Source organism: Malaclemys terrapin, chromosome 6 (assembly GCF_027887155.1).
Source record: "Malaclemys terrapin pileata isolate rMalTer1 chromosome 6, rMalTer1.hap1, whole genome shotgun sequence".
Lineage (NCBI taxonomy): Eukaryota > Metazoa > Chordata > Testudines > Emydidae > Malaclemys > Malaclemys terrapin.
In genome coordinates this window covers 64302606-64328032 of record NC_071510.1, presented here as the reverse complement: position 1 = coordinate 64328032, position 25427 = coordinate 64302606, and the positions used below count along the sequence as shown (strand labels likewise).

At 40.4% G+C, this 25427-nt stretch overlaps 1 protein-coding gene across 5 annotated transcripts in view; it reads right to left on the bottom strand.

Moving 5' to 3' along the window:
• The window catches only part of EPB41L4A (erythrocyte membrane protein band 4.1 like 4A), a 211469-nt gene that overhangs the window by 28401 nt on the left and 157641 nt on the right, over positions 1 to 25427 (bottom strand). For all 5 annotated transcript variants that reach the window (XM_054031887.1, XM_054031883.1, XM_054031884.1 and 2 more), the window contains 5 exons: positions 21375 to 21465; positions 17893 to 17976; positions 14053 to 14166; positions 11388 to 11435; positions 8210 to 8287 (listed from right to left, as the gene is read on the bottom strand). In XM_054031887.1, the coding sequence (XP_053887862.1) occupies positions 8210 to 8287; positions 11388 to 11435; positions 14053 to 14166; positions 17893 to 17976; positions 21375 to 21465 (415 nt within the window). The remainder of the gene's footprint in view (positions 1 to 8209; positions 8288 to 11387; positions 11436 to 14052; positions 14167 to 17892; positions 17977 to 21374; positions 21466 to 25427) is intronic.

Genomic DNA, 25427 nt, shown 5'->3' with positions numbered 1-25427 from the left:
GACTGGCCTGTAGTTCCCCGGGATCCTCCTTCTTCCCTTTTTTAAAGATGGGCACTACATTAGCCTTTTTCCAGTCATCCGGGACCTCCCCCGATCGCCATGAGTTTTCTCCAGCCAAGACAATCAACATGTTAAGGCAAGGTCATTCAGGCTTAGCCAAAAGTTAGCCAGTCTTGGAGGTGGATATGTTTATTGGGGGTGATCAGATGCAAAGATGGAACAGGCAAATAGGATATGAAACGGTTTAGTGACAGCACTGAATATAATCCTGCAGGAATTAAGAGACAGACCATGTGAAATACCACTCGGAGGGTGTCTGATATGACTACAAACCAGGCATATTAAAGAAACCTGAAAATAGGACTGGGAAGGAAAACTCGAGAAAAAAGATGCCAGAAAGATATTTCTCTGACAGCCTGGCTGATCAAGAGGGTCAGAAAGGAGATATCACTCCCTTGGAAATATAAGGTATTTTATTCTTGTTGTTGTTGCCAGTAACAAGCTTTATCTAGATGAATTTTTAATTATATCAGGTTAGCGATGTTACATAAACTGTTTCTGTTTCTGTCATCTGATTTTTTTCTATATATGTTTAATGACTCTTGGGCTGGATCCTCAGCTAGTGCAAATCAGCAAAGCTCTGTTGCATGGCACAAAGCAGCCAGAACACACGGGCGCATCAAGTCTTCATCTCTAAATAAGTCACTTTAAACCTGTAATCTGCAGTAGCAAGATTAACATAAATTTATGTATAGAAATGTAATATAGGAACTCACATATCAACAGGTAATTCATTGTGATTTTCATCCAAAAATCAGTCAGTTTGTGGAAAGGGCAGCCATCATACATAGTGTAAATAGTGTCATATGCCTTGATATAGTACAGTCGTTTAAACCTGTGCAAAATGCTACTAAATCAGAATGGCAGTATTTGACACCAATTTTGCTCATTTGTGACTACAAATGTGCCAGGCAATGGAGAACCAGGCTCAGTATCTATTAATAGATGGCATCCAGACTGTTGAGGAGGCATGTGACCTCTGCTGGAGGTAGAATTTCATAAATATTTAGTTGTTTGGCATAAAAAATTAAAAACCAGCTGCAATACACTACAGATTACAGCAGAGCATGATGTATGCACCCACTGGCTACAATGTGAGTGAGATTGTACACCTTGGTGATAGTGTTTAAAATTACACTCCTGCACTGACCATCCACTTTGTCAATAGGCTTCTGATTAATGATCTTTCATAAAATAAACAAGTCCTTTCTTCTGCAGCCAACTCTACTACTGGAAATCCTTGGGGCTAATAGGGAATGAAATTACAACTACAGCAGAAAAGTGCCTTTCTACAGCTGAAAGTCTGACAGTGCTAAAGATAAAGAATGACAAAATAAAAAAGAGAAAAGATTTCGCAGACTGGGTACAGGTTGAAACCATGACTGGTTTCTGAGCTAGCAAAGATTCAAACAACACAGTTCTGCTTTTGCTTAAACAAATACAATGTGATGAACAAGAATAGTTTTCAAAGCTGTTTTCAGCGCTGGTATGACAGTGGTGTGATACAACCATTGTTCTAAGTGTGTCCATGCCAGGATCAGAACTGTGCAAGTAAACATGTCCATATTTCTGATTGTAGCATCCTGAAACAACTTCAATAATTATGAAAAATTCCCAGGGAATCTTCATCCAGTGATTTCCAAGATTTAAATCCAGAATACACGTATAAAATTTGATCAACTTTGGACATTCCCTCCAGCTATGGAAGAAAGTACTTCTCCCCTTGCTCTCTCTCCAGCATGCACTGGTTTCACACTTTTAATTCTTCTTGATTTGAAAATGGATGAGGTACTATAGAATAGCGCCTCACAGTGAGGTGCTGCTCTTTGGCTGAAATATAGAGAAGGAGATAGTAATTCTTTTCCAAATTTGGGACCACTGCTAAAATGAGATATTGCCTTGAAGCTTCCCCCCTTTTTGTCATATAGCAACATTTATCTTTCACATCAGTTTTTGTGAGCTCTGTGTAAAAATTGGAAATTAAACCTGAACCTGAGAATCCAGATATTTCACTTTCTACTCCTTGTAAAAAAATCTCTGGAAACTCTTCATATATTAGATATTAAAAGCATTATGACATAAATGTTAGATACAGGAAAGGAAAGACTTGAACTAGAATTTCTAACAACTTCCTGCTATTGAAATCAAACTTGCAGTTTCCCATCTGGCTCTGTATTTGTCAGTCTTCAGATGCTCTAATTTTTTTATCACATCTCCTCCCCCTGAAAATATATGTCTGTTTTGGGCATTCGTTTGAGAACACAGATGCAAAAAACTCATTTACTTTTTCAGCACCTCTCCATTTTTTTCAGCTTTCTCTGTCCATAAATTACCCTTACGAGCTCTTAGAGGTGGCATTGTCTCCAACAATGATTTCTTGCTTCACATTTACTTGAAAGATGTCTTATTACTCTTCACCTCTTCTGCAATTTCTTCATTCTCCATCTTTGCTTTTTATAATTTTTACATGTTCTTGCCCTCAGTTGGCATTCTGCCAGCCTTCCTCTACTCTGGAGGCTTTCTTCCTTCTATGCTTCTTTGTTAACCTTTAATATTTTTTGCATGTCCTACTTAATATATATTGGCCTTCTAAAAATTCTAATATATGTATTTCTGGATGGTAAGAAAATCCTTGGGCATGCATTCATTTATCTCTGAATACTTTATATTTCTGCTGTCTCCTTTCCTACTATTGCTCTATCACAATTTCACCCAACAATAACCATCATGTTTACTTATCTGTTTAATTTGCAGCAAATATAGTATTGAAAAATTGCAATATATAAAGTACCAAAGCAGCTAACAAAACAAGCAATATCAGCAAACTAAAAACACCAGTCTCTGCAGGATTCGGATTAGATGTGGTTATGAAGCTGTGCCAATCTGGGGAATGTGTCTATGTAAAGTTTATGAATTCTGAATTCTGGTTGATACTGGAGACTCTCTGTGTATCTGTATCAGACTGTCAGCTCCATTTTGAATGTGGAGCTTATTTGCCTTCTCTGCGGTCTTTTGCCTCGATATTGAGCTAAAACCCACAGGAGAAATTCTTCCACCTGGCACAGGGCTAGCAATGGTCATTAAACTGTAATGATCATCCATTCAAATGGAGCACTCGTGGACAAAGAGATAGCTACTGCCCAGGGTAAACCAGTTTTTCAAGTCTGAACTCCAGGGCAGAAGTAACTAGGCAACGGATCACCTGGTGAGAAATCTCTGATGAGGCCAAACCGGGAGTCACCTGACAAAAGTAGCTGGAGGTTAGAAAGAGAGGTTTCAGAATAGCAGCCGTGTTAGTCTGTATCCGCAAAAAGAACAGGAGTACTTGTGGTACCTTAGTCTCTAAGATGCCACAAGTACTCCTGTTCTTTTTTAGAAAGAGAGGGTCTCTCATTGGCCATTTCAGAGAAAGAGAATGGAAGGGCACTGTCTGCATGGGTCAGAGAGAGACAGACAGACAGAATCCAGGATTAGGAAAGGAAGCAATGTGCAGGAAGGGTATCCCAGATACCCCAGAGGACTCTGACCAAGGCCCAAAGAATGCTCCAGAGTAGTGAGGAAACTGAAGCAGGGAAATGCATACAGGTATTTTTATTTTTTTGTCTAAATCTTTTTGTATATTTCTTGTGCTAGCTAAAATAAAGAGTGACTGGTTTGGGGAAAACCTTACGACGTCTGTGTACTTCACTATCACATGTACCTGAAGAGGAGAACTCTAAAGAGACTGGAGCTCCAAGATAAGATGTGTTCAAGCTATCAGGGGGGTAAACACTGGTCCTGGGGACCTAAGGCAGCTGCGTCAGCAGCTGTGAAGCAGTAACAGAAAGTCTGTGCCTAGGAAACGTGCCAGAGACACCAAGGAAAAAGCCAGTGCTGCAGCCTACCCAGACTAAGGGTAGCTTAAGAGTACAGGTCCCACTGTGGTGGGACACAAACACAGCAGCGGGGTGAGTGTTCAGCCAGGGAAGCTCTACCAGGTTGTATGTGACAGGCAGGGCTGGCTCCAGGCACCAGCTTCTCAAGCAGGTGCTTGGGGCGCTCCTGAGAGGGGCGGCACGTCCAGGTATTCGGCGGCAATTTGGCGGACGGTCCCTCACTCCGCCGAATTGCCGCCGCAGATCGCGATCGCAGCTTTTGTGTGTGTGTGTGTGTTTTGGCTGCTTGGGGCGGCCAAAACCCTGGAGCCGGCCCTGTTGACAGGCTGTTGCTCACTTTAACTATGTGGAGGATCACCACGGTAACACCATATGTTGAGAAAATACACAAAAAAGGCACAAGGAACAAATTCCAACTCCCATGAGACACAACTCCCATTTTTGGCTAAAATCTTTTGGTTTTCAGAGAAAACATTTTGACAAAAAATGGAAATTTCCACCAAAAGCAGACACTTTTAATGAAACAATTAATTAAGCCCCAAGTCCAATTTTCCGTCAAAAAACAGTGCTGATGGAAAATTTTTGATCAGTCTACCAATTACTTAGTTCCATTATAGCTTCACTCATTCTTCATTCCTTTCGCTTTTTTTCCCTTGTGGAAGGAATTGATCTGGCCCCCTATCACTAATACTGTAAATCCACTTGAAGTAAATAGCTTCCAGACAGAAAAATTGGGCATTATCTATAAAGAAACTGCACATGGTGATGAAATGGAAAACAACAGGACTGCATTCATTCACATGTTGGCTTTCAGGTTTTTTTCCCATGACAAGTGACTAGAGGTGATATGGCAGCAAGCTATATTTATGCAGATGATATATGCTCTTAGGTGAACATCTTAAGAATATGAAGGCTCATCTGACTGCTGAAGTTCCATTTCAAACATATTTGAGAATGTATCTGCTTAATACTTTTTGTGCTATTCTCTAGAGATGTGATCAGATTTCTATGAATATAACCAACTAGAAGGCAATGGTACTATACATAATACCTCATAACTTAAATAAATTTTCTTTTGACCACAGCATGAAAATACAGGGAATGTATCTTTTATTATTTAAATATATTCAGAACAGTTTTTGCTGTAATTTACTTACGTAATTTTCCCTCGCAATAAAATAAACACAGGCTGTATTTGTTGTTCACTTAATCCTAACCTTCACCATTTTCACTGTTTTTACAACGCCTCACATTTACTCTTGATTTTTCTTTGCCTGACAATGCTAGATTTGCTTTCACCTGATACTAGTGAATATTCTGTTCATTTGTCAAGACCAAAAAGAGTACAATTTAGTGCTCATTTCTGCAATGTGCTTGATCCACAGCACTGGAAAATGAACTCATATTTATCAACAAAACTGATACAGCCTGGGCCGTGGCAGCACAAATTTCCCCATGTCATCCTGCTGCTTTAACACTGATCAGGCTGGATTACCTCTGCTAGTAAGACGATACAGTAAAAAGATTCAGTGTCCATGTCCATTCCATAGTTTTGAATACCTGCTGAAACAGCTTACAAAGGTAGCAATTGACTGAGGCCAGTGTTTTCCCTCTACCTGGCCACAGGGAACAAAACTAAGACCAACAGTACATTTCATATATGTTACCAAGTAGCTGTCAGATTGGTAATGACTTTTGATCTGGGCTGGAATTAAATTGGTGACCTAGAGGTAAAAGACTCTATATCATTAACATTCTTATATGCCATCCAGTCCTGAAATCATAAAATATTACAAAAATACATGTGAGCTATGAAATATTTAGCTCTTTAATCTGAACAGAAGAAGGGCTAGATGAAAGAGCAGATTCTTTTTATTCTTAAGAAAATCATAAACAATAAACAACATCCACACTTTCTTGCAGTTCATTCCTTATATTGCAAGAGTCTCTTACTAAGTGAACTCTAACTTTAAAGATGTTCTAAGAATTTCACAGCACAGACAAAAGACATATCCCCGTAAACTGAAGACGGTTTACAACCCTTCTGCATACACATAAGCAGATAGTAAGTTCATGGGCTGAAAATGCTGCCAAGACCATCCCACAAAGGTGTTGAGCCAATCAAAAGGTGACAGCAGCTATTTGGATGCAGTGAAGCTCCTCACCTTCTGTGAGACTATGGAAAGAGAAGAGTATAAATCTGTCTGAACTTAGATACCAGCTCAGCACACTCATCTCTGCCTGGTCAACCCCTCTGGTCCAAGCAAACAAACAGCTGCAAGACGACAAAGAACAAAGAAGCCACAACACAGCAACCAAAAGTAGTAATCTTCCAGCCCAGCACTCCTTCTGCAAGATGATGACATCACCAATACTTCAGCATCATTGGTGAGACAATCTTTGCAAAATCATTGCCAAGGCCAAAGGACTAGATATAAACTGTTCTTGTAATAACAGTAATGCGATACTGAAATACTACGGTAATTTAAGGCATTAACATCTTCTCCATTAAACACTGGATCATTCATACTGTGTACTCCTAGAGAGAAGACATAAGCTAACCAAACAAAGAGAACCAGTGGGTTTTACTTTGAATTAAAGGTTCTTAATATTCATGAATATGCTTTTCAAGAACATTTCTGCAAATGAATCAGAGAGTTTATAAGAAATATAGTTATTTCAACTGAATAACTCTTGAATGACTTCTTAAGAATCTGAGTTAAATATTTTCTTCATTTTCATAGGTCTTAGTTAATAATACTAACAATCTAGCCCTTACACAGCACTTTTCAATAGTAGATCTCAAAGCACTTTACCAAGCAGGTCACTATCATTAGCCCTATTGTACAGATGAGGAAACTGAGAGGGGACAAAGAGGGGAAGTGACTTGACCAAAGTCACCCAGCAGGCTCGTGGTAGAGCTGGGAACAGAAACCAGGTCTCCTGAGTCTATAGCTAGTGCTCTATCCACTAGACTACACTTCCCCTAGTTAAGCTCACTTACCTCTGCCCATTTATAAACTGTTTATGTTATCCATGATAAACCAAACCAGATTCACCAAACCTGAAACAAAATTCCTTTGTTCATGTATAAACTGTGTTATTTATCTATGGTACACTAAAACAGGACTGGTCTTATCTTACCTAGAGAAGAGTGTCCCCAGCAGGGTGGACCCACTCTCCAATGTATAATATCTCTGTTAAGAGCTCTCCACAGAGCCATACAGAAGAGATTGTGTCTGAAGTAACCATTGCTTACTGCTAGTTTGTGTTCTGGTTTATTTTGTCTTTCTTTTCCTTTCTTTAATAATAAAAGAGTCATAGTTAATAACAGTGATTATTTTGCTTGTCTTCAATCATGGTATCCCCTCAGGTATGGCAAGCAACCCATATAATTAAAATAGTGGAGTTACATCCTTGAAATGGCATTAAGAGAAGCAGATATTAAAATTCAGCTACCATTTCTTGTTTCTCTAGGCTGTATTTTAAAAAAAAAAATGGATAAAAATATTTGACGCCCAACACCTTAAAACATCCCTTTCTACTCCGGACACACCAGCCACAACCAAGTAATCAGTGTTCAATAAGTAAGGAATTTGATTTGACTGGAGCCAACAAATATTCGGGTTCAAGATAGTGATGGGAAAGTTGAACTAAGTTTTCTTTTAGAAGAGATTGCAGTAAGAAGAAATGGAAATGGGGTCATTCAGATCTAAGAACATGATTCCATTCCCTTCCGCAGAGACACTGCTGACAATGTGCTAGAGTAATGACATCCTCTTGACACACTCTTTTCTTTTACAAATAGACTTTGTACTTTGAATGGTAGAGTGGGTTTTTTCCCTTCAATTTTAGTCACATTTTGAGATGCTGACAATTCACAAGTATACGTGAATGTCATACACTGCACTGCCAGACATTTCAGGCATCAATAGTCATTAGAACAGTTCATTTTTTGATCACATGATACATTAAAATCTGTTGTAAACTTCTTCATGTAATTGATTGTATGGTGCATTAATAATGAATTCTTCCAAATGATCAGTATGGGGACTAGAATTGATTGCATAAACATATGTATATGTGCTTCTCTAATTAAATTACCGGTACTTGTATGCAAATTTGAGCTTTAAATTGCCACATTGTGTCTCAGTGAGATTGTATAAAACTAGAGCAAGTTAATATAGTCTATAGAAAGATCAGCAGAGAAGCAGAACTGTTACAGAAATATTAACAATCTATTTGTGTTTTGCACTGCAGTAATTAAAGTTTACCTGTTTCTCTTCTTCCGATGCTCCCGGTTAGAATTTTCAGACTCACTACCACTGCTGGTATTACAACGAGATCGTGACCTGGGGAGTGGAACAGTAAATTAGGAACTAAGAACAAGAATTATCAATATTAACAAGTTCACTCTCAATATTAACTATGCAACATTTTGCAATTAATACTTTATAAAATAAAGAGCTGTGTTCATTTGTTTCCTAGAATGTCCATAATACTGTAAAGTTCTGTACAAGTCTATGAACAATATCCAGCAAGAAGGAAGTAGGAAATAGCAGAGATGCAGAGAGAATGTAAAACTTTGTCTACACTTGAAAGTGATTTCAGAGTATGTTTTTGTGTGTTAATGATCAGAAACAACTGTTTTGAAAGCAGATGTCCACATTGCTGTGTTTTCTGGGCTTTAGCTACTTCCCTTTTGGACCACTGACGCCACACAGTACTGCATTTCTTCAAATTAAGTGCACAGCCTTCAGGATGGGCATCCCACTGTGTAGTCACAGAATCATAGAAATGTAGGGCTGGAGGGGACCTCAAGAGGTCATCTAGTCCAGCCTCCTGTGCTGAGGCAGGACCAAGTAAACCTAGACCATCCCTGATAGGTGTGTGTCTAACCTGATGGGGATTCCACAACCTCCCTTGGTAACCACTTCCAGCGCTTAATTACCTTTACAGTTAGAAGGCTATCTATCCTACATTTCCCTTACTGCAGATTAAGCTTATTTACTTCTTGTCCTACAATCAGTGGACATGGAAAATTCATCACTTCACTCTTTATAGCAGCCCTTAACATATTTGAAGAGTGTTGTCAGGTCCCCCTCCCACCACCCGTCTTCTTTTCTCAAGACTAAACCTGCCCAGTTTTTTTAATCTTTCCTCATAGGTCAGGTTTTCTAAACCTTCTATCATTTTTCTTGCTCTCCCGTGGACTCTCTCCAATTTGTCCACATCTTTCCGAAAGTGTGGTGCCCAGAACTGGACACACTACTCCAGCCGAGGCCTCACCACTGATAAGTAGAGTGGGACAATTACCTCCCATATCTTACATACAACACTCCTTTTAATACATCCCAGAATGATATTAGCCTTTTTTCACAACTGCATCACATTTTTGATTCATATTGAATTGATGATCTGCTATCATTTTTAGCAGTGCTACCACCTAGTCAGTTATTCCCCATTTTGTAGCTGTGCATTTCATTTTTCCTCCATAAGACTCCCTACTTTGCACTAGTCTTTATTGAATTTCATATTGTTGATTTCAGACAAACTCTCTGATTTGTCAAGATCCTTTTGAATTCTAATCCTGTCCTCCAAAGTGCTTGAAACCCCTCCCAGTTTGGTGTCATCAGCAAATTTTATAAGCATATTCTCTACTCCATTACCCAAATCACTAATGAAACTATTGAATGTTCTCCTGCTAGGCTCTAGGCATTCTGAGCTTACTCTCGCTGCATGTTGTGGGACACCTACCAGAACCCCACTACAATTCTGGGACTTGGGGTCAAACCAAAGATTTCCAATGAGTCCTCTCTTTTCAGCCCATCATTCCCCTGGCTTTTTGAGAGTTGCATGATTTTCAAACTGGTATGAAGCAGCATGGACGAAACACTGCTGAGCGTTGTGATTCTGACAGTCAGTATAGAAACAGACTGATCCACATGTATTGGCAGTTTGGCAGCAAGATGGTTTTGCTTGAGACAGACAGGTGTCACGATGATGCAGGCAATATGAGTACATGAGAAGGAAACCGAACAGTCACTTTTGCATGAACTTTTCTTGGAGCGGCTTCTCTCTGTGAGCCACTGCTTCTGGACTCTGTCAATTAGCACCTTCCTCGCTTATCAAGCCTTTCACTGGCCACTTGGATAGGAGAAAGGAGCTGTTTAACTATACCCTGAACTTGCTGCATTTTGTACAACCTCTGAGACAGCAAGCAAGAGAGCCCTCACCACAGGGTGGAAAGAAGAGGTGGAGAGATTTTCTGGATCTTATGAACAGCCAGAGAAATGACCTTTATTGAATGATGCAACTGGTCAAGGACACAGGGTCAAAGATGTGTTGTGCTCCTATTTTGATGCTAGGCTATTATACATTTATGTAAGGATTTCATGCTGCTTTGAAAATTTTCAACCAATTTCATGACATTTTTAAGAATAAAAGTATGGCCAGACTGGGTCAGACCAATGGTCCATCTAGCCCAGTATCCTGTCTTTCAACAGTGGCCAGTGCCAGATGCTTCAGAAGGAATGAACAGAATGGCAATTATCAAGTGATCCCTCTCATCCAGTCCCTCTCATCCAGTCCCAGCATCTGGCAGTCAGAAGTTTAGGGACACCCTGAGCATGGGGTTGCATCCCTGACCATTTTGACTAATAGCCATTGGTGTGTGAATTTACCATGAGCTGGATTGCACAGGGGTGCATCTGGCTCGCATCAGCATTTAAACAGTGAGGTGACAGCCATTCTAGATGACCCCAGAACAGTAGAGGGCACACAGGTAAACAGACAGGCTGACCCAGGTGTGCAGCAAAGTAATGTGGGACTGCAGTGGGAGGTGAAACAGTAGAATTGAAATGGGGATGTGTTCACACCTAACTTCTTGTGAGAAAACTCATCCTGAATGTTGGTAAACTCGCTTCCAACGTGAGTTAATTACAGTCGGTTGAGACACCAGATAATTCTAAACAAAAACGTGTGTGTGGAGGCAATTCAATTTATCCTGAAACCCTCAAGTTGATCCAAAATAACTTTCAAGTGTAGACAAGCCCTTAGTAAACTTTAACCAGGCAGTATAGTACGGTAGGGTAACTTCCAGCGAGTTTTGCCGTGATGAGTCTACAAGCAGTAACTGAGGTCATATTATGAAGCTTTTCAGCAGACAAAGGATACTTATACAATTTTACATGGGTGGGATTCAACACATTTTTAAATGATCCAGTGAAAAAAAATAATACAAAGCTCTAAATGTAGCAATTTAGACAGATGGATAAGTAAAAAATAGACAATTTTGTGCTATTGTAGGTTATTAAAGTATTGTAATTAAAGAACATTGTGTATGCTACCATTTTGTAGTTTGTATTAGAATGTAAATCATCCCTACTGAGACACAAATACAAAAGTCTCCAATATTCTCTTTCTAACCTCTCCTTGTCAAATAATATTTACCTTCTCCTTTGCTTTAGATCTGAATCTTCACCGCTGTTCTGGGCTTTTCTATGACAAAGATAATTAAGGAAGCTTTGAATGAAACATCTATAGGCCACTTGAAGTCTAATATTAATATGCACTCACCTTCTACAACAAAGCCTTCAGATAGAAAATAGTTGATGCTTGTGAAGTGCTTGAAGGATCAAAGTATTCTTATACCATTTTAAAAACTACCATATGCACACGGAACACTGTCAGTTATTTGTGAGATCTGAAATTCATTTTCTAAAGAGTACTGAAGGATTTTAAAAAACTTAGAATGAATTAAGTGGAGTTTGCAAATAAACAGAAGGAAAAAACAGTCTGATCAGGTTGTGATTCTACTGAGTTTAACAGTGTGTTCTTTAAAAGTGGCCCGAAAAAGATTTTTCATTGATCTTGTGCCCACTTTTGCTTCTGTATGATGTATAAAGAAGGGATTAAGGGCTGATATTTTTTTCTCTCTTTGTTTTTTTACATTAGAAATATGAGGAATGTCAAGTTTGGTTCTCTCTGGTTTATTTGGAGGACCGCCTAGGGGAACCAGGAATGTATATTCTGAGTTCTCGCACCTTAACTAATGAGGAGATATGGTGTTCAATCTTCAACAAGGAGGTTTCTTTTCCAAAAGTCACTGAAGTTAATCAGGACAACTGGGGCCAGATCCTCATGTGAATCAGTGAAGTTGATGGAGCTAAGCTGATCTACATCTGCTGAGGATCTAGTCTGAAGGTTATAAGCAACTAATAGAAGATCCTTTCCCCTCCCAATTATTGTGATGTCAGTTTTACTAGTTCTCCTGTCTTCAGAGAATCTTTCAAAGCAGACAAGTCCTGAATTTTTAAGTATTTAGACAATAACAAAAACTTTTAGGTCTTCTTTACACATTAGTATAAAGCAAAATATTGACACACTTTTTCTTTTTTTCCCCTTGAACTTTACAGGTCATCTTTAACTATGCACAGATGGATTGCTACAGTTCCCTATCAAGTCAATGACAAAGCTCTCGCATTGACTTCAGTGGGACCAGGGTAGAGCTCTACAAGTTAGCCAGTAGAGTGCATTCAGTGTAGTAAAGTCTGACTTTTTTCTACTAAGGCTAGTAAACAGCACACAAACACCACAATTATTCTGTTATAAGGCAGATGAAAAAACAAAGAGCACTAATGAAATTCAAGACTCAGCAGGATATAATTGGGTTAGCACCTGTCAGTGTTCACAAGCTCAGGTATGAGATAAGACTTTGAAAAACATTTCTATAATGCTGTAGCCCAAGAGAAAATGTGTTATTGGCATGACCACCTATCAATATTGTAGATATTGCAGATGCCTGTCTCAGGTATACATGCTACACATCTCGAAAAGATCTCTTATTGCATGGCACACAAGTGTTCTACTTTTCATGACATACGGTGTTATACATTGCATATCTAAATTTCTTTTTTTTAACTGACCCCAGTGAGCATTCTGATGGCTAAAATTGAACTGAATCAGAATAATGGTCTCAGGAAAATAAAATACATTCCAAGTAAGACTTACAAGCGCCAGATACCCAGCAGGTGGAAATCAACATAATTCAGTGATTTCAATAGAGCTATGCTAGTTTATACCAGCTGAGGATCTAGGCCACAGGGTCTAGTATGAGGCTATCAAGCAGATTTAATGGGTGAGATCCTCACCACTGCTCACCCATTCATGCAGAATAAAAGGGCTGCAGCAGCATAAATGGCCCTAAAAACCCCATAATCCAGCTGGGAGAGGATTCCCTCACCTGCAGGGCTGGTCTCCAAGGACTCCCTTGCAAGCCCTGATGTCAGAGGCATGCTGAGGACAGTGCTCAGGGTGTCCGGGGCAGGACTGCAACACACAGCACTCTGGAGATTCCAGGAAGTGCTGTGGCTGACATAACTAAGATGACCCTGAGACCTATCGAAAGTATGCTGGGGATCTCCCCAGCACTCGGCGCAGCCCAGGACTGCACCTGCAAAGGGAGGTTGAATTACATTAGCCCCAGTTCTTCCTGGATTGCAAGTTCGGGGCCTTGTCTGTGACTGGCGCAGCACAGAATCTCACCCCATATTGTTTTATTGTATTTGTCTAAGCTACTCAAATGTCTGCATAGTTAAAGGAACATACCAAATAGTTCACAGCTGTTTTTGCAGACATACTGTCCAGTGTTCTGAGAGTCACCAAAGGCCATATTGAGGAGCGTTTCCTTAATGGCTTCACCAGTTTAGCCTTTTTGTTGAAAACAATAGTGCAATACTGATATTCTTTATAAAATCACATTGTCAAACAAGCGGCCTTCCCTCTCTGCTCCACATAGCGGGCAGAAGCAACTGGGACGAGCACATAGGGGCAGATCAACCACAGCAGGCAAAGGGGCTAACTCAAGGCCTTCCAGCCTCCCACCTCTCTCATTGGACTCAGAAGGATTTGCCTGGGTCTCAGGGGCCACACTTTCCTCCTTCCACATAGGGAGCAGTAATTCTGGAATTTTTGTTCACTCATTGATTATTGGTGCAACTTCTCTTCTGTGACACAGCTCTGGATTAAGGAGCCTTTATTGAGCCCAAAGCAAGGAGAATCACCAAAAAAGACTTCTGTTGTAAGCAGAAGCTAATATAACTCTCTACATTCTTACCTTCTTCTAACTTGTTGCCCAGATTCATTTTCACTGCCACCTGATGGGTTCCGTCGTCGAGAGTAAGGAAACTTTGGTGATTTATTGCGGTCACTGGGAGAATTATACAGTCCACTAGAGTTAAACAGCAAGAGTAAACAATTGAGCTCAAAAATATCAGAAGATTTAGATACCCCAGCCTCATTGTACAGAAATACTGCGCAGGCACATACTTAAGATTTTTAAAAACAGCTGTAATGGCCATATTAAGAAGGAGTACATTTCTCTATACTGAATGGAGTGTAGATAACAAGATTTGATCAAGCTGAGGTTGAGGATGTTACTGTTTTTCAAAAATAAATATATTACACTGAATCTTGAAAACAAGGGACAATTACACAGAACCCTTCGGAGAGTGATAATGGGACATTACAGAGCACTGCCACTGATTCAGTAGTTCTGAGCAGCCACAAAGAAGAACAGACCCATCCATTATTTCTGGTATAGGGAGATTTTTGTAATAAAGAACTGTTGTAGCTGACAGCTAAACTTTCAAATACACATTTTATTTATAATGCTAGTGAAAACAGGAGACTAATCCATACTATAATTTACATACGTAGGGACCTTAGCCCCCTCTCCCAATGTCCACATAACTTAAATTAACATAAAACACCCAATTAATGCAAATGGGAGTTACACGCCATAGATGCTCTAAAGAATAGCCCTTGTTTTGAAACTAAAAAGGGTTCCAAAGACTTTGTGCACTGAAATAAAAATGTCAGCAATCGCATCTATGAATATTAAAAACAAATATTCTATGGAACCAAACAACATGAACCTCACAAGATATTTTCTTCATTGCAGTTAACCAAAGCTCTCACTCAGATTTTAGCTCTCCACACTACCATCCACACAGAAAAACCTTTTATCTGTGTCTAGAGATGCTTTGGACATAGCTTGCTTTGAACATAGAGGTATAGGTCAGAGCTCAGCTCTACTTCAACTTGGGCTGGAACATGCTTACTTTGCAGTGTGGTTGCAGACCGTACCCAGGTTACAGAACTCAAGTGCTGAGAGTCCTCCAATGCCTTTCCACAATTCCTCCAGGGTTGTATTTTCCTGCCCTTCTACCTACTCCCTTACTCTACGCCCACCAGAAGTCACCGCACAGTTTATATACACCAGACTGGCATTTATGCCCCACATTCCATGAGACCTGCTCCATTTCTGCACAGCACTCAGACAGCACTAGAACACAGAGGCCATCCAGGAAATCCTCAACCCAGTGTGTTGCTGGCTGGTCAGAGGCTCACACTAATGGTCTGTTGGACCTCTGGTGTGTGGTCAGTAAGGTCCACAGTTTGTCCCCAAAATCAACATATCTGTGAGAACATCTCCAAGAGACCGGCAGAGGTGGGGATTCATCAAATGGGAATACAGCGAGGAAAAGTATCAAAAACTTGAAGAGTGCACACTGCAAGGCAAGAGACTCCAACAGCAAGTCTGGCATCTCACCAACAACCCACCCCAACAACGAGGAATACCGTCAACTTGCTTCTGGACTGATATAGCCTCTTCATCTGCGTGTCCTGGCACTGAAGGGTCAGCACAAGCGCCTCACACAGCTCCACACAGATAGCCTTCCTCATATGTAGGGAAGACCCAATGCTGGTCATCCCAGGTCTGCATGATGATGTAGTCCCACAATTTAGTGCTTGTGGTCTTGCTCCAGAACCATCAGTCATGATAGGGGGGATTCACAGCAACTAAATCTTGAATCAGCTGTACCTACAGCATCATATCTGCATGCAGCCTGCCTGATCTCAGCAAGACACACTTTGCCTTCTCACGGTGACAAGCCACTGCCAAAATGCTCTCCACCACATTTCATGCCCTGCACTGGCCAGCTGTTCCTGAAATAAGAGTTGCATTAATGCCAACAGCTGGAACAGGTCATGGTCCTGAGCTGGACCCATGCCTTGCTACTTGTTGGAATGGAGCAATGTGACGCATACCAAGATGGAAGTGCTTCAGTTTACTGACTTGGTGGGCTAAGACTACTTTCGCAGAGGGGCCTAGGAAGGACAGACAAGTTCTCCCATAATATACTGGGAAATTATTCATATAGCTGCACAACACTAAGAACCATGGAATATGCCCCCAGAAATCCTAGTGCCTAACCTGGGTTAGTGCAGCACCAATGTGGACACAGCTACATAGGTACGACTTGAGCTTGGCTTTGCAGCATGGATGCTCACACTTGGGCTTGGCTAACTCGGGTTCCCAGACCAGGTAAACTGCACTGAAGATGTACCCACAGAGACCACTTCCCCTATCACTGAAATGCAGCTATTTCTGGGTGAAGTACAATAATGTTTCAACTGTGCATCATAACTTTACACAACGTTTTAGTGCTGGAAGTAAAAAAGAATCCAATACCCAACTGATAATGCAGGGGAAACGTAGAATTAATTACCCACATTGGGAATTTGATCAGTGACAGTTAAAGTTCCCACGCTTGTGAAAAGTGCCAAGTGATATTTAATGAAAACATATGCTCAACTCTTCAGTTTAACACCTAGGCTGAAAGGCTGCATCCCGGCAGCCCAGTGCTCATAACCCTATGATGGCGCACACCAATTCAGTTCTAATTCAGGGGTGACAACATCTGAACTGTTGAATTATCAAAACCACTTTGCAGGCCCCCTGAGTTTTCCTTGGAGGTCTCCCATCCAAGCAATGACCCCGTCTGATATTCTGACTGGGTCACAGCACAGGTTAATTAATTTACAATATGGTAATTCCCCACAAATACTCTTTGTATGAAAATATTTAAGGAAAAGGTCATGTATATGACAGCATATGTATACTCTGGCCACAATGTCAGGTAGAAGGCAAAACAAGTGCTTCCAAAACCCCAGTGAGTGTATATTTCATTATGACAGAGTGGTTTATTGCTCTTACAGTAAGTAGCTCCACAATCTTTTTGGATGAGATATGTTAAACTAAGGTCCTAACTTGGTCCATTGAAGATCACTTGGTATTTTTCACAAGAAAAATGATGGTAATACTATGTATTCTGCCCAAAATCCAGTTTGGGTGTTACATTCTGCCTTCCTAAATGCCCTCTGGGGTTTCAGTTATATTCTTCTTCTTCACTCCCTGCCATAAATGGTTGTTCTAGAGCATTACTCTGCTCAGTTGTACTTCATCCCAGAGATGACTGCATTTCAATGGTGGAAATTCTTTACTAAAGACCATGAAAACTGGCATATGCAGCCAAGTGCTTTGGGATAGATGGAGCTATATAATTTCAAGATCATCATTTGGCTGCTAAAATATCAAACTTGCATCTTCCCAAAGGGATCATTTTAACACAAAAGCAGCAACATCGCAGTTGGCTAACATTTCCTCTCTCAAAGGTCACAAAATCATTTTTAATGTCAATTTACCATGAATGTAATAATATACTAAATGTTTCAGCTGGATTAAGCATAATGCTTATTTCTTCTGCAAAAGTGTAATTTGCTACCAGGATATTACTTTTGTACTCTGATTTACCTTACTGAAAAATAAATACATGCGCTTTGCACTTCTAGCAACAGAATACTTATCAATTGTTTCATTCTTTCCCTGAAAGGGCACTGATCAGAACAAGCCATGATGGCATCCAGAATGTACAAATGGAATCCAGGAACTTATGCAGAAATACCAGGTAACATGCTACACATACAGGTCTGGCTCCTGGAATACATGATATATGTTCACTCTGACATTGCACTCATGAATATATTACATCAACCACTCTTACACCATCAACCAAACAAAATCTTTGCCATTGCATGATGTTTACCTTACCTCTGGGGGCCATTTTCCTCCCATGGTGCACTTATTTTACTTCTTTGGGTTTCTGGACTATTTTCACTTTTTGCCTTTTTAAAGCTAAGGGAAAATACATATAAAAATAAAAACCATGACAATGATAATTTAAAAACACTTTTTTTTGCCCATGACCTCATTAATGCTCATTCTAGGGACATGCAGGTCTGAGGGTTTGTCTACACTTACCAGGGGATGGATGCACGACGATTGATGCATCGGTGGTTGATTTAGCAGGTCTAGTGAAGACCCGCTAAATCGACCGCAGATCACTCTCCCGTCAACTCCTGTACTCCACCTGAACGAGAAGCACACGGGGAGTCAATGGGAGAATGTCTCCCGTTGACATAGCATAGTGTAGACCCCACGGTAAGTAGATCTAAAGTATATCGACTTCAGCTACGTTATTCACGTAGCTGAAGTTGCATAACTTAGATCAATCTCCCCCCATAGTGTAGACAAAACCTGACAAAACCCACTTCTCAGGCATAAAGCCGTTGGCCCTCCATCCTAAAGAATTCCTCACAGAAACATCAGCTATGGAAGTTGGAAAGAGCACCAGCGAATTAGCTCTGAAATATTATTTCTGACTAACTCTGGAAAAAAATGTTCCAAGGCAGCCAGGGATAGGACAGTGGACTCACAAGTAGTTAGTATTGAGCATGTGACTGAACTCCTACACTACATGGAGGAGAAGCCATCAGTATGTTCTAAAACAGTGGCTCTCAAACTTTCCAGACTACTGTACCCCTTTCAGAAGTCTAATTTGTCTTGCTTACCCCAAGTTTCACCTCAGTTAAAAACTACTTGCTTACAAAATCAGATATAAAAATACAAAAGTGTCACAGCACATCACTGAAAAATTGCTTATTTTCTCATTTTTACTATATAATTATAAAATAAATCAATTGGAATATAAATACTGTATTTATATTTCAATATATAATATATAGAGCAGTATAAACAAGTCATTGTCTGTATGAAATTGAAGTTTGTACGGACTTTGCTAGTGCATTTTATGTAGCCTGTTGTAAAACTAGACAAATATCTAGATGAGTTGATGTACCCTGTGGAAGACCTCTGTGTACCTCAGGGGTACGTGTCCTCCTGGTTGAGAACCACTGTTCTAAAACATCTGAATCTCTGCAAGATCATCTGTAATATCTCTTCTTTCTTTCAGTTTCTTCTTTTTCCATTGCTGGTTTGTACATCTCTTACTCCAGCCAAGGAAAAATGTCCAAGGCTCCCTGGACAGGCTTTCCAAGAACTGGTTTCTGGTTGGAGAATGCTCTCTCTCTCTACATTGGCTGATCATGCCTTCCCCACAGTGTACCACTGGATAATCACGCTAGCTGTCACTGAGCTCCTCATAACTGGCACAGCATCATAATAATAATTAATGGAGATATCCCATCTCCTAGAACTGGAAGGGACCTTGAAAGGTCATTGAGTCCAGCCCCCTGCCTTCACTAGCAGGACCAAGTACTGATTTTGCCCCAGATCCCCAAGTGGCCCCCTTGAGGACTGAACTCACAACCCTGGGTTTAGCAGGCCAATGCTCAAACCACTGAGCTATCCCTCCCCCCCCAACACTTCCAAAGTACAAACCATCAACAGAGACTTCTAGAGAGGTTTAGAGGGACACAAGCCAGCATTCTTCACTGTAAGGGTAAAGTTTGTCACCTCCCTGACAGACTCAGCTTTATTAAGGAAACTTGGATACTTAATTTGTCAATCTACTTTTAACCTCAGCCTTCTGTTACTCCAGGTCGTTGAGTTAATCTTTTTATTCTCATATAGTGTAAAAATTGCAAAGCTACCAGCAAGGCAGCAAAAAAAGACAGAAATTAAATGAGGTCACTTCAGAAGGTGAATCGTATTTTTCTTAATATTGCACCCATTTGGCTGTCAATTCAGATGTATGCAGAGAATCTATTCCCAACCCCAACTCACTTCAGTTGGTACAAATGAACCTGATAAATAGGCTCTGTCCTGTATTGGGGGAACCTCCCCCGGCCTTTTTTTGCCTAGTATTACAATTACACAATGAGGTGATAATTAGAATGATGACACAATTTTAAATGCATGTCCAACACAGCTTTAAAAAAAAAGAAAGAGGAATAATCCCAGGTGCTGAATTAACAGTATTAGAATTCTAAACCATTTCTCATTCAGAGCAGACATACATTTTACAGCTAGAGTGCTAGAGCATGGCAGCTCTTCAGATACTGGCATTATCTTCAGGAATGCAGTTGCAAAAGGGATTGAGCTCATTCAGTACCTTTGAAAAGGTTAGCATTGGAATTTCATGAGAGATTACTGTTTTTTTCCTGGTTTATCTTGAATTTATATCATTTATGCAGTGAATGAGATGCTAAGCTATGAAGACTCAGCTCAGAGGAGTTGATAAAAGATGCCTTGTAAGCATTCTTAGGGTGTACTACTAGAATGAAGTGGGATGGAGTAACAAACTGTAAATGCCTCACAGAGGAAGTATGCTGTCTGGTCCCCATGATTGGTAGAGGTGGAAAATATTTCTCAAATGCTGATACAGATACAAAGAAAAATCAATTTTGTTATTTAACTCTCATGCTAGAGAAACTTCTCTCTTAATATCTTCTCTAAAAGTGGAACAAGTCTCTATACAGACAAGTGCCTACAATACACAAGATATGCAGTCTGCAAGGAATAGCAGATATACTCTGAAGTTGTTTTAACCAGTTCTTTTAATTTAAAATGATTAACAGTTTAAAAACATACATATTTCAATTTTGTCATGTTCAGGTGTTCAGGTTCAGGTTTTCTTTCCCATCTGTTAACTGGAGAAGTAGATTTCAGTTTTGAAAATGAAAGAGAATGGACCATTATATTCAATGGAGTGTTGCTGATTTACACCAGCTCATGATCTGGCCCAAAAGATTCTTAAACTTTGGTCAATGTTATGCCTGACCTTACCAGTGTCTGCAGCACAGTAGAGTGGGTGGTGGTTGCAAGGACTAACAGCAGTGCCAGATTTCCCAAAGTGGGCAGCTTGAGTGGGATGGGGCCACGCCCACCTTTTCCCTGCCTCACACCGGAAAGAAGAATTGTCCCTGAACAAAGGTGGACAGTAGGAACACATGCTGCGCCCTTTCAAAGGATTTCTCAGACTCCATTCTTCCTCTGCATTCTTGGATGCATTGATCCTGCCAGGCAGTGTCCTTCATGCCATAATATGGTGGAGGTTTTGTTTAAATCAAGACTGGATGTCTTTCTAAACAATACACTCTAGTGCAGCCAGAAGATAAGGCATTGATACAAGAGTTACTGGGTGAAATTCTATGGCATGTGTTAGGCAGAAGGTCCTTCCTGGCCTTAAAAATGTACTAATATTTAATATACTTCTTTTTCTATCTGACATTTTATGGGAGCTCTTCATCAGTAAGCGAAGATTAAACCTTTTTTGGTCTCACTACACTTACCTTTTTACTGGGGAAGGTGCAATAATTTTAGTGGTTCCTTCTTTTTCCCCATTTTCCATATTTGATGTAACCTGATTTATGCTTTTGGATCCTGGGGGAAAAAACAAAACCCCAAACCAATTTTTAGTGGCTCTCCTACATATTTTGGCTACTTTGCAGAACTTTACACAATTCTATTGAATGTACTGCAGTATTGTGTGAAATACAAAAATATACAATTGCTATCTTATTGGTTCCCAGACTGTGGTCCATGAAGCATGTGCTAGCAGTCCCAGGGGAGAAACTGGTCAAAAGATACTAGCTCCTTTATCTTGTTTCCAGCTGCACTGCATTAAAAGAAGGCTAAAAATATATTAAATACTTTCTTAATATTACCTTTCCACATAAGCAATTGCTGCAGTTCCCATAGGGATATTGTGCAGCTGCAAACAGGAGATGGTTTGCCCAACTATGAATAGGAAGGGAGGTGTCTGGGAGACCATATCTTTATTAAGATGTAGTCCATAATACAAAATAAATGGTAATCCATGATGTAATAACTGTGAAAAAAAGCCACTGAAATAATAATACAGCACAATGGATGGATCTTTTTAAAGGAAAATCTCTCAAATTGATAACTTAACATTGTTTGATGCTTGGATAATTTACCTGTATAACATTCATTATTTCTATAGAACTTTGCTAATTTACACTTCTGACCGGAGAACAGCTATAAATTAATGAACTTGTAAATGGACAAACACAATAAACAATCAAAATAATGCTCATGAAACTTTGTCTTTTGTTCATTTATTTTGTCAGTTGTAGTTTAGTTTTAGTGGAGTGTGGATTAGCTAGATTTTTACCGTATTAGTTATTTATTGGTGCTGACAATGCATTCAACATGTAAACTGACACAATCCCTGCCCCCAGGAATTTAGGGCCCAATGTTGATCTGTGGGAGAGTAAGCGATTTAGGGGACTGGGCACTCTGAGTTGCACTCACAGAGTTTGTTTGCTATTTTTCTGTTTGAGGAAGCACAGGCTGTTGGTCCCAAACCCTCCCCCCTGCCCCAATCCCCAATCTTGCGGATCACAGGCAGGGGTAGCTCCAGGCACCAGCGCAGCAAGCGCATGCCTGGGGCAGGAAGCCGCGGGGGGTGGCCTGCTGGTTGCTGTGAGGGCGGCAGGCAGGCGGCTTTCGGCGGCATGCCTGCGGGAGGGCCGCTGGTCCCGCGGCTTCGGTGGCAATTCGGCAGTAGGGACGCTGATGGCGCGGTACCGGTGGAACTCCCGCAGGCATGCCACCGAATCTGCATGACTGCCATGCTTGGGGTGGCAAAAAACATAGAGCTGCCCAGATCACAGAGACATGGGGATCAGCCAGAGACGTGGGGCATATGTATAGAAGACACTTGGCAACAGTTTATTCCCAATAATCTGCCAGGTGCCCTCCCTATTTTGGTTTCATCCACCCCAAATCTGTAGGGTTGGAATCTTCTGTGGAATCTATGTAGAAGCTTCCACAGAATGGGAGGAAAATGCAGCACTCCCTCCTTCCATGCCCCCGCTTCCAGGATCCAAGGAAATAGGTTCATGCATTTATGCTTTGAGAAGCACAGAGACCTTAAACTCAGATTTATTCACACATAACACACTAGGCAAAGACAGTTAAGCTCAAAGTAGTATAAAAATGTTATACTGTATATAAATTTCCACATTTCAAAATCATTAAAGGAAAAACTATTTAACCTAGTACATCCTGCAGGTTTGTTAACACCATCAAGATTTGTTTGTTTTGGTCACACTGCCTTTTTGGCTTCCACATTGTACAATATATATTCACGGTTCTGATGTCTTGTTTCTTCTGTGGAACTACCAAGGAAAAAATTATTTTGAATATTGATTAAATATCTAACAGAGTGAAGTATACGGGTGCCAGTAAAATTATTCCAAGACTTTTTAAAAAATGGATAGCATTTAGATATTGTAATATTACAATGCAAGATATTTGCAACTAGTTAAGAAATTCCTGGACCTCTGGTACACCCTGTAAGATTCATCTTTTTTACCTGAGCCATGGTATTAGCATTGTACTAAAAATAATCTGGGTGAGACTTCTGTCTCTGTCCTCTGTACACAGGCTTTATAAAATAACATTCCCTTCAACTCACACTCTCTCTTTCCATCTCAATGACAGTTTTAGTCACCTCCTACAAAGCTTATCTTCAAAACTGTTCTCAACTCCTGAGATAGAGTATCCAAACCACTTTGTAAATCAGTTCCGGGTAGGGCTCTTGTATTGTACATCGAAGATAATGCAAGATTTCAATTTAAAATTCTTCACACCGCTATAGATTGATTGACATCTATAAAACTACTCATAAGGAAACACTAGGTTTTGTGTTTGGAAGGAACAGCTTTTATAATGTCATGGTATGAAATAATAGCTTTTTCAGGGTTATAATAACTAGAAGTAATGTTTAAAATTTAGTGAGGGCTCATTTGTGCCTTTTAAGCACACCCCACATTAAGGGTCAATGTAGAGAAAAGCCACCACAGAGGTAGCAGTGAAAGGAATTCTGCCTCCCAGAGCTCCTGGATGTGGAAAGGCTAAGCATCCAACCCTTTCTGGGCTGCAGTTTACTATTTTCCATGTGACTTTGCTGCCTGGTGAATACGGGAGATGGAGCCAAGGCCGTTTCTCCTCCCCAGGTCCTCTGTCTCCCCCAGGGAAGTAAAGAGAGAGCAGTCCTTGCATTTCTCTGAGGGCAAAGACTGTGATTATGCCTGCCCTTTACTCTGGTCACACAAGCATAAGGATTAGGCAGACTCATGCCCTAAATAGTGAAATATGGAACAGGTACAATTTACATTTGAAGCCATTTGTAAACACAAAATTTAAGACAGTATTTAGGGATTTTAAGTATGCTCCATTTTATAATCAATTAAAGAGAGAACCGAAACTATAATCTACCTGAAGCAGTGCACATTCATCCATACAGCTAAGTTTCTATTTTCTAGTACAGGTTAATAGCTATGATGCTACAACACCACTTGGATTGTGAAAGAATGGGGGAAGAGAATGGGAGAATAAAGGAGTTAGAAAAACAGAAGACTCTTCCTGATTGAGTCTGAATACAAAAACCACAGAAAAAAACCAAACCCAACCTTATTAAAAGAATAAAGAATACTGCAAACATTCCCTCTTTGGAAGGTGCAGCAAGAGATCAAAATGTTTAAGGTCAAAATAAAAAAGGTGACACATAATAAGAATGGTGAAAGGCAATTTCCCCTCTTTTTTCAGCATATGAGGAGGGAGCAGGTTGGGGCAGTAAGTTATAGGGAGTTAGTGGTGTTTGGCTTGATTAGTTTTGTGGGTAGATGTTATTAGCCTGCCCATGCCACTAGAAGTATGTGAGATAAAAAGGTCACCATTCAAAGCTAGCACACTGTAGTTAATGCTTTTTCTGAGTCCAGGGAAATAACTGCAGTAGCTCAGATACTACTATGTGGTAAATAGAGATATTTACCTGTAACTGGAAGTTTTTCAAGATGTGTGGTCCCTATCAATATTCCATGTGTGGGCATGCATGTGTACCATGCACCTGAGACCGGAAAATCTTGCAAGTAGTGTCTGTGTTAGTCTAGGCCTCCACCCTGGATCTCCTTGTGCTTAGCAACTAGGGTGAAGGGGGGGTGAGGACCGACTACCTCTCCAATTCTTTTTCTACCATTAATCAGTCATGACTTGAAACAGAGGGGAAGGAGGAAGGGTAGTGGAAAACAGATAGAGACCACACATCTTAAAGAACTTCCAGTTAAAGGAAAGTAACCTCCATTTCTTCTTTGAGTGCTGGTCCCTATGTGTATTTCACACCTGAGTGTCTGGCAAGCAGTACTCATATAGGAGGGGGGTGTGAGGATGCAGGTTGTATAGATGTCTGTAAAACTGCAATTCCAAAGGCTGCATCAGCAGAAGGGGCTTGGACCAAAGCATAATGCATCTTAAAAGCGTGCATGGAACTCCAGGTTGCCCCCTTACATATGTCCAACGTAGGCATGTCTCGAAGA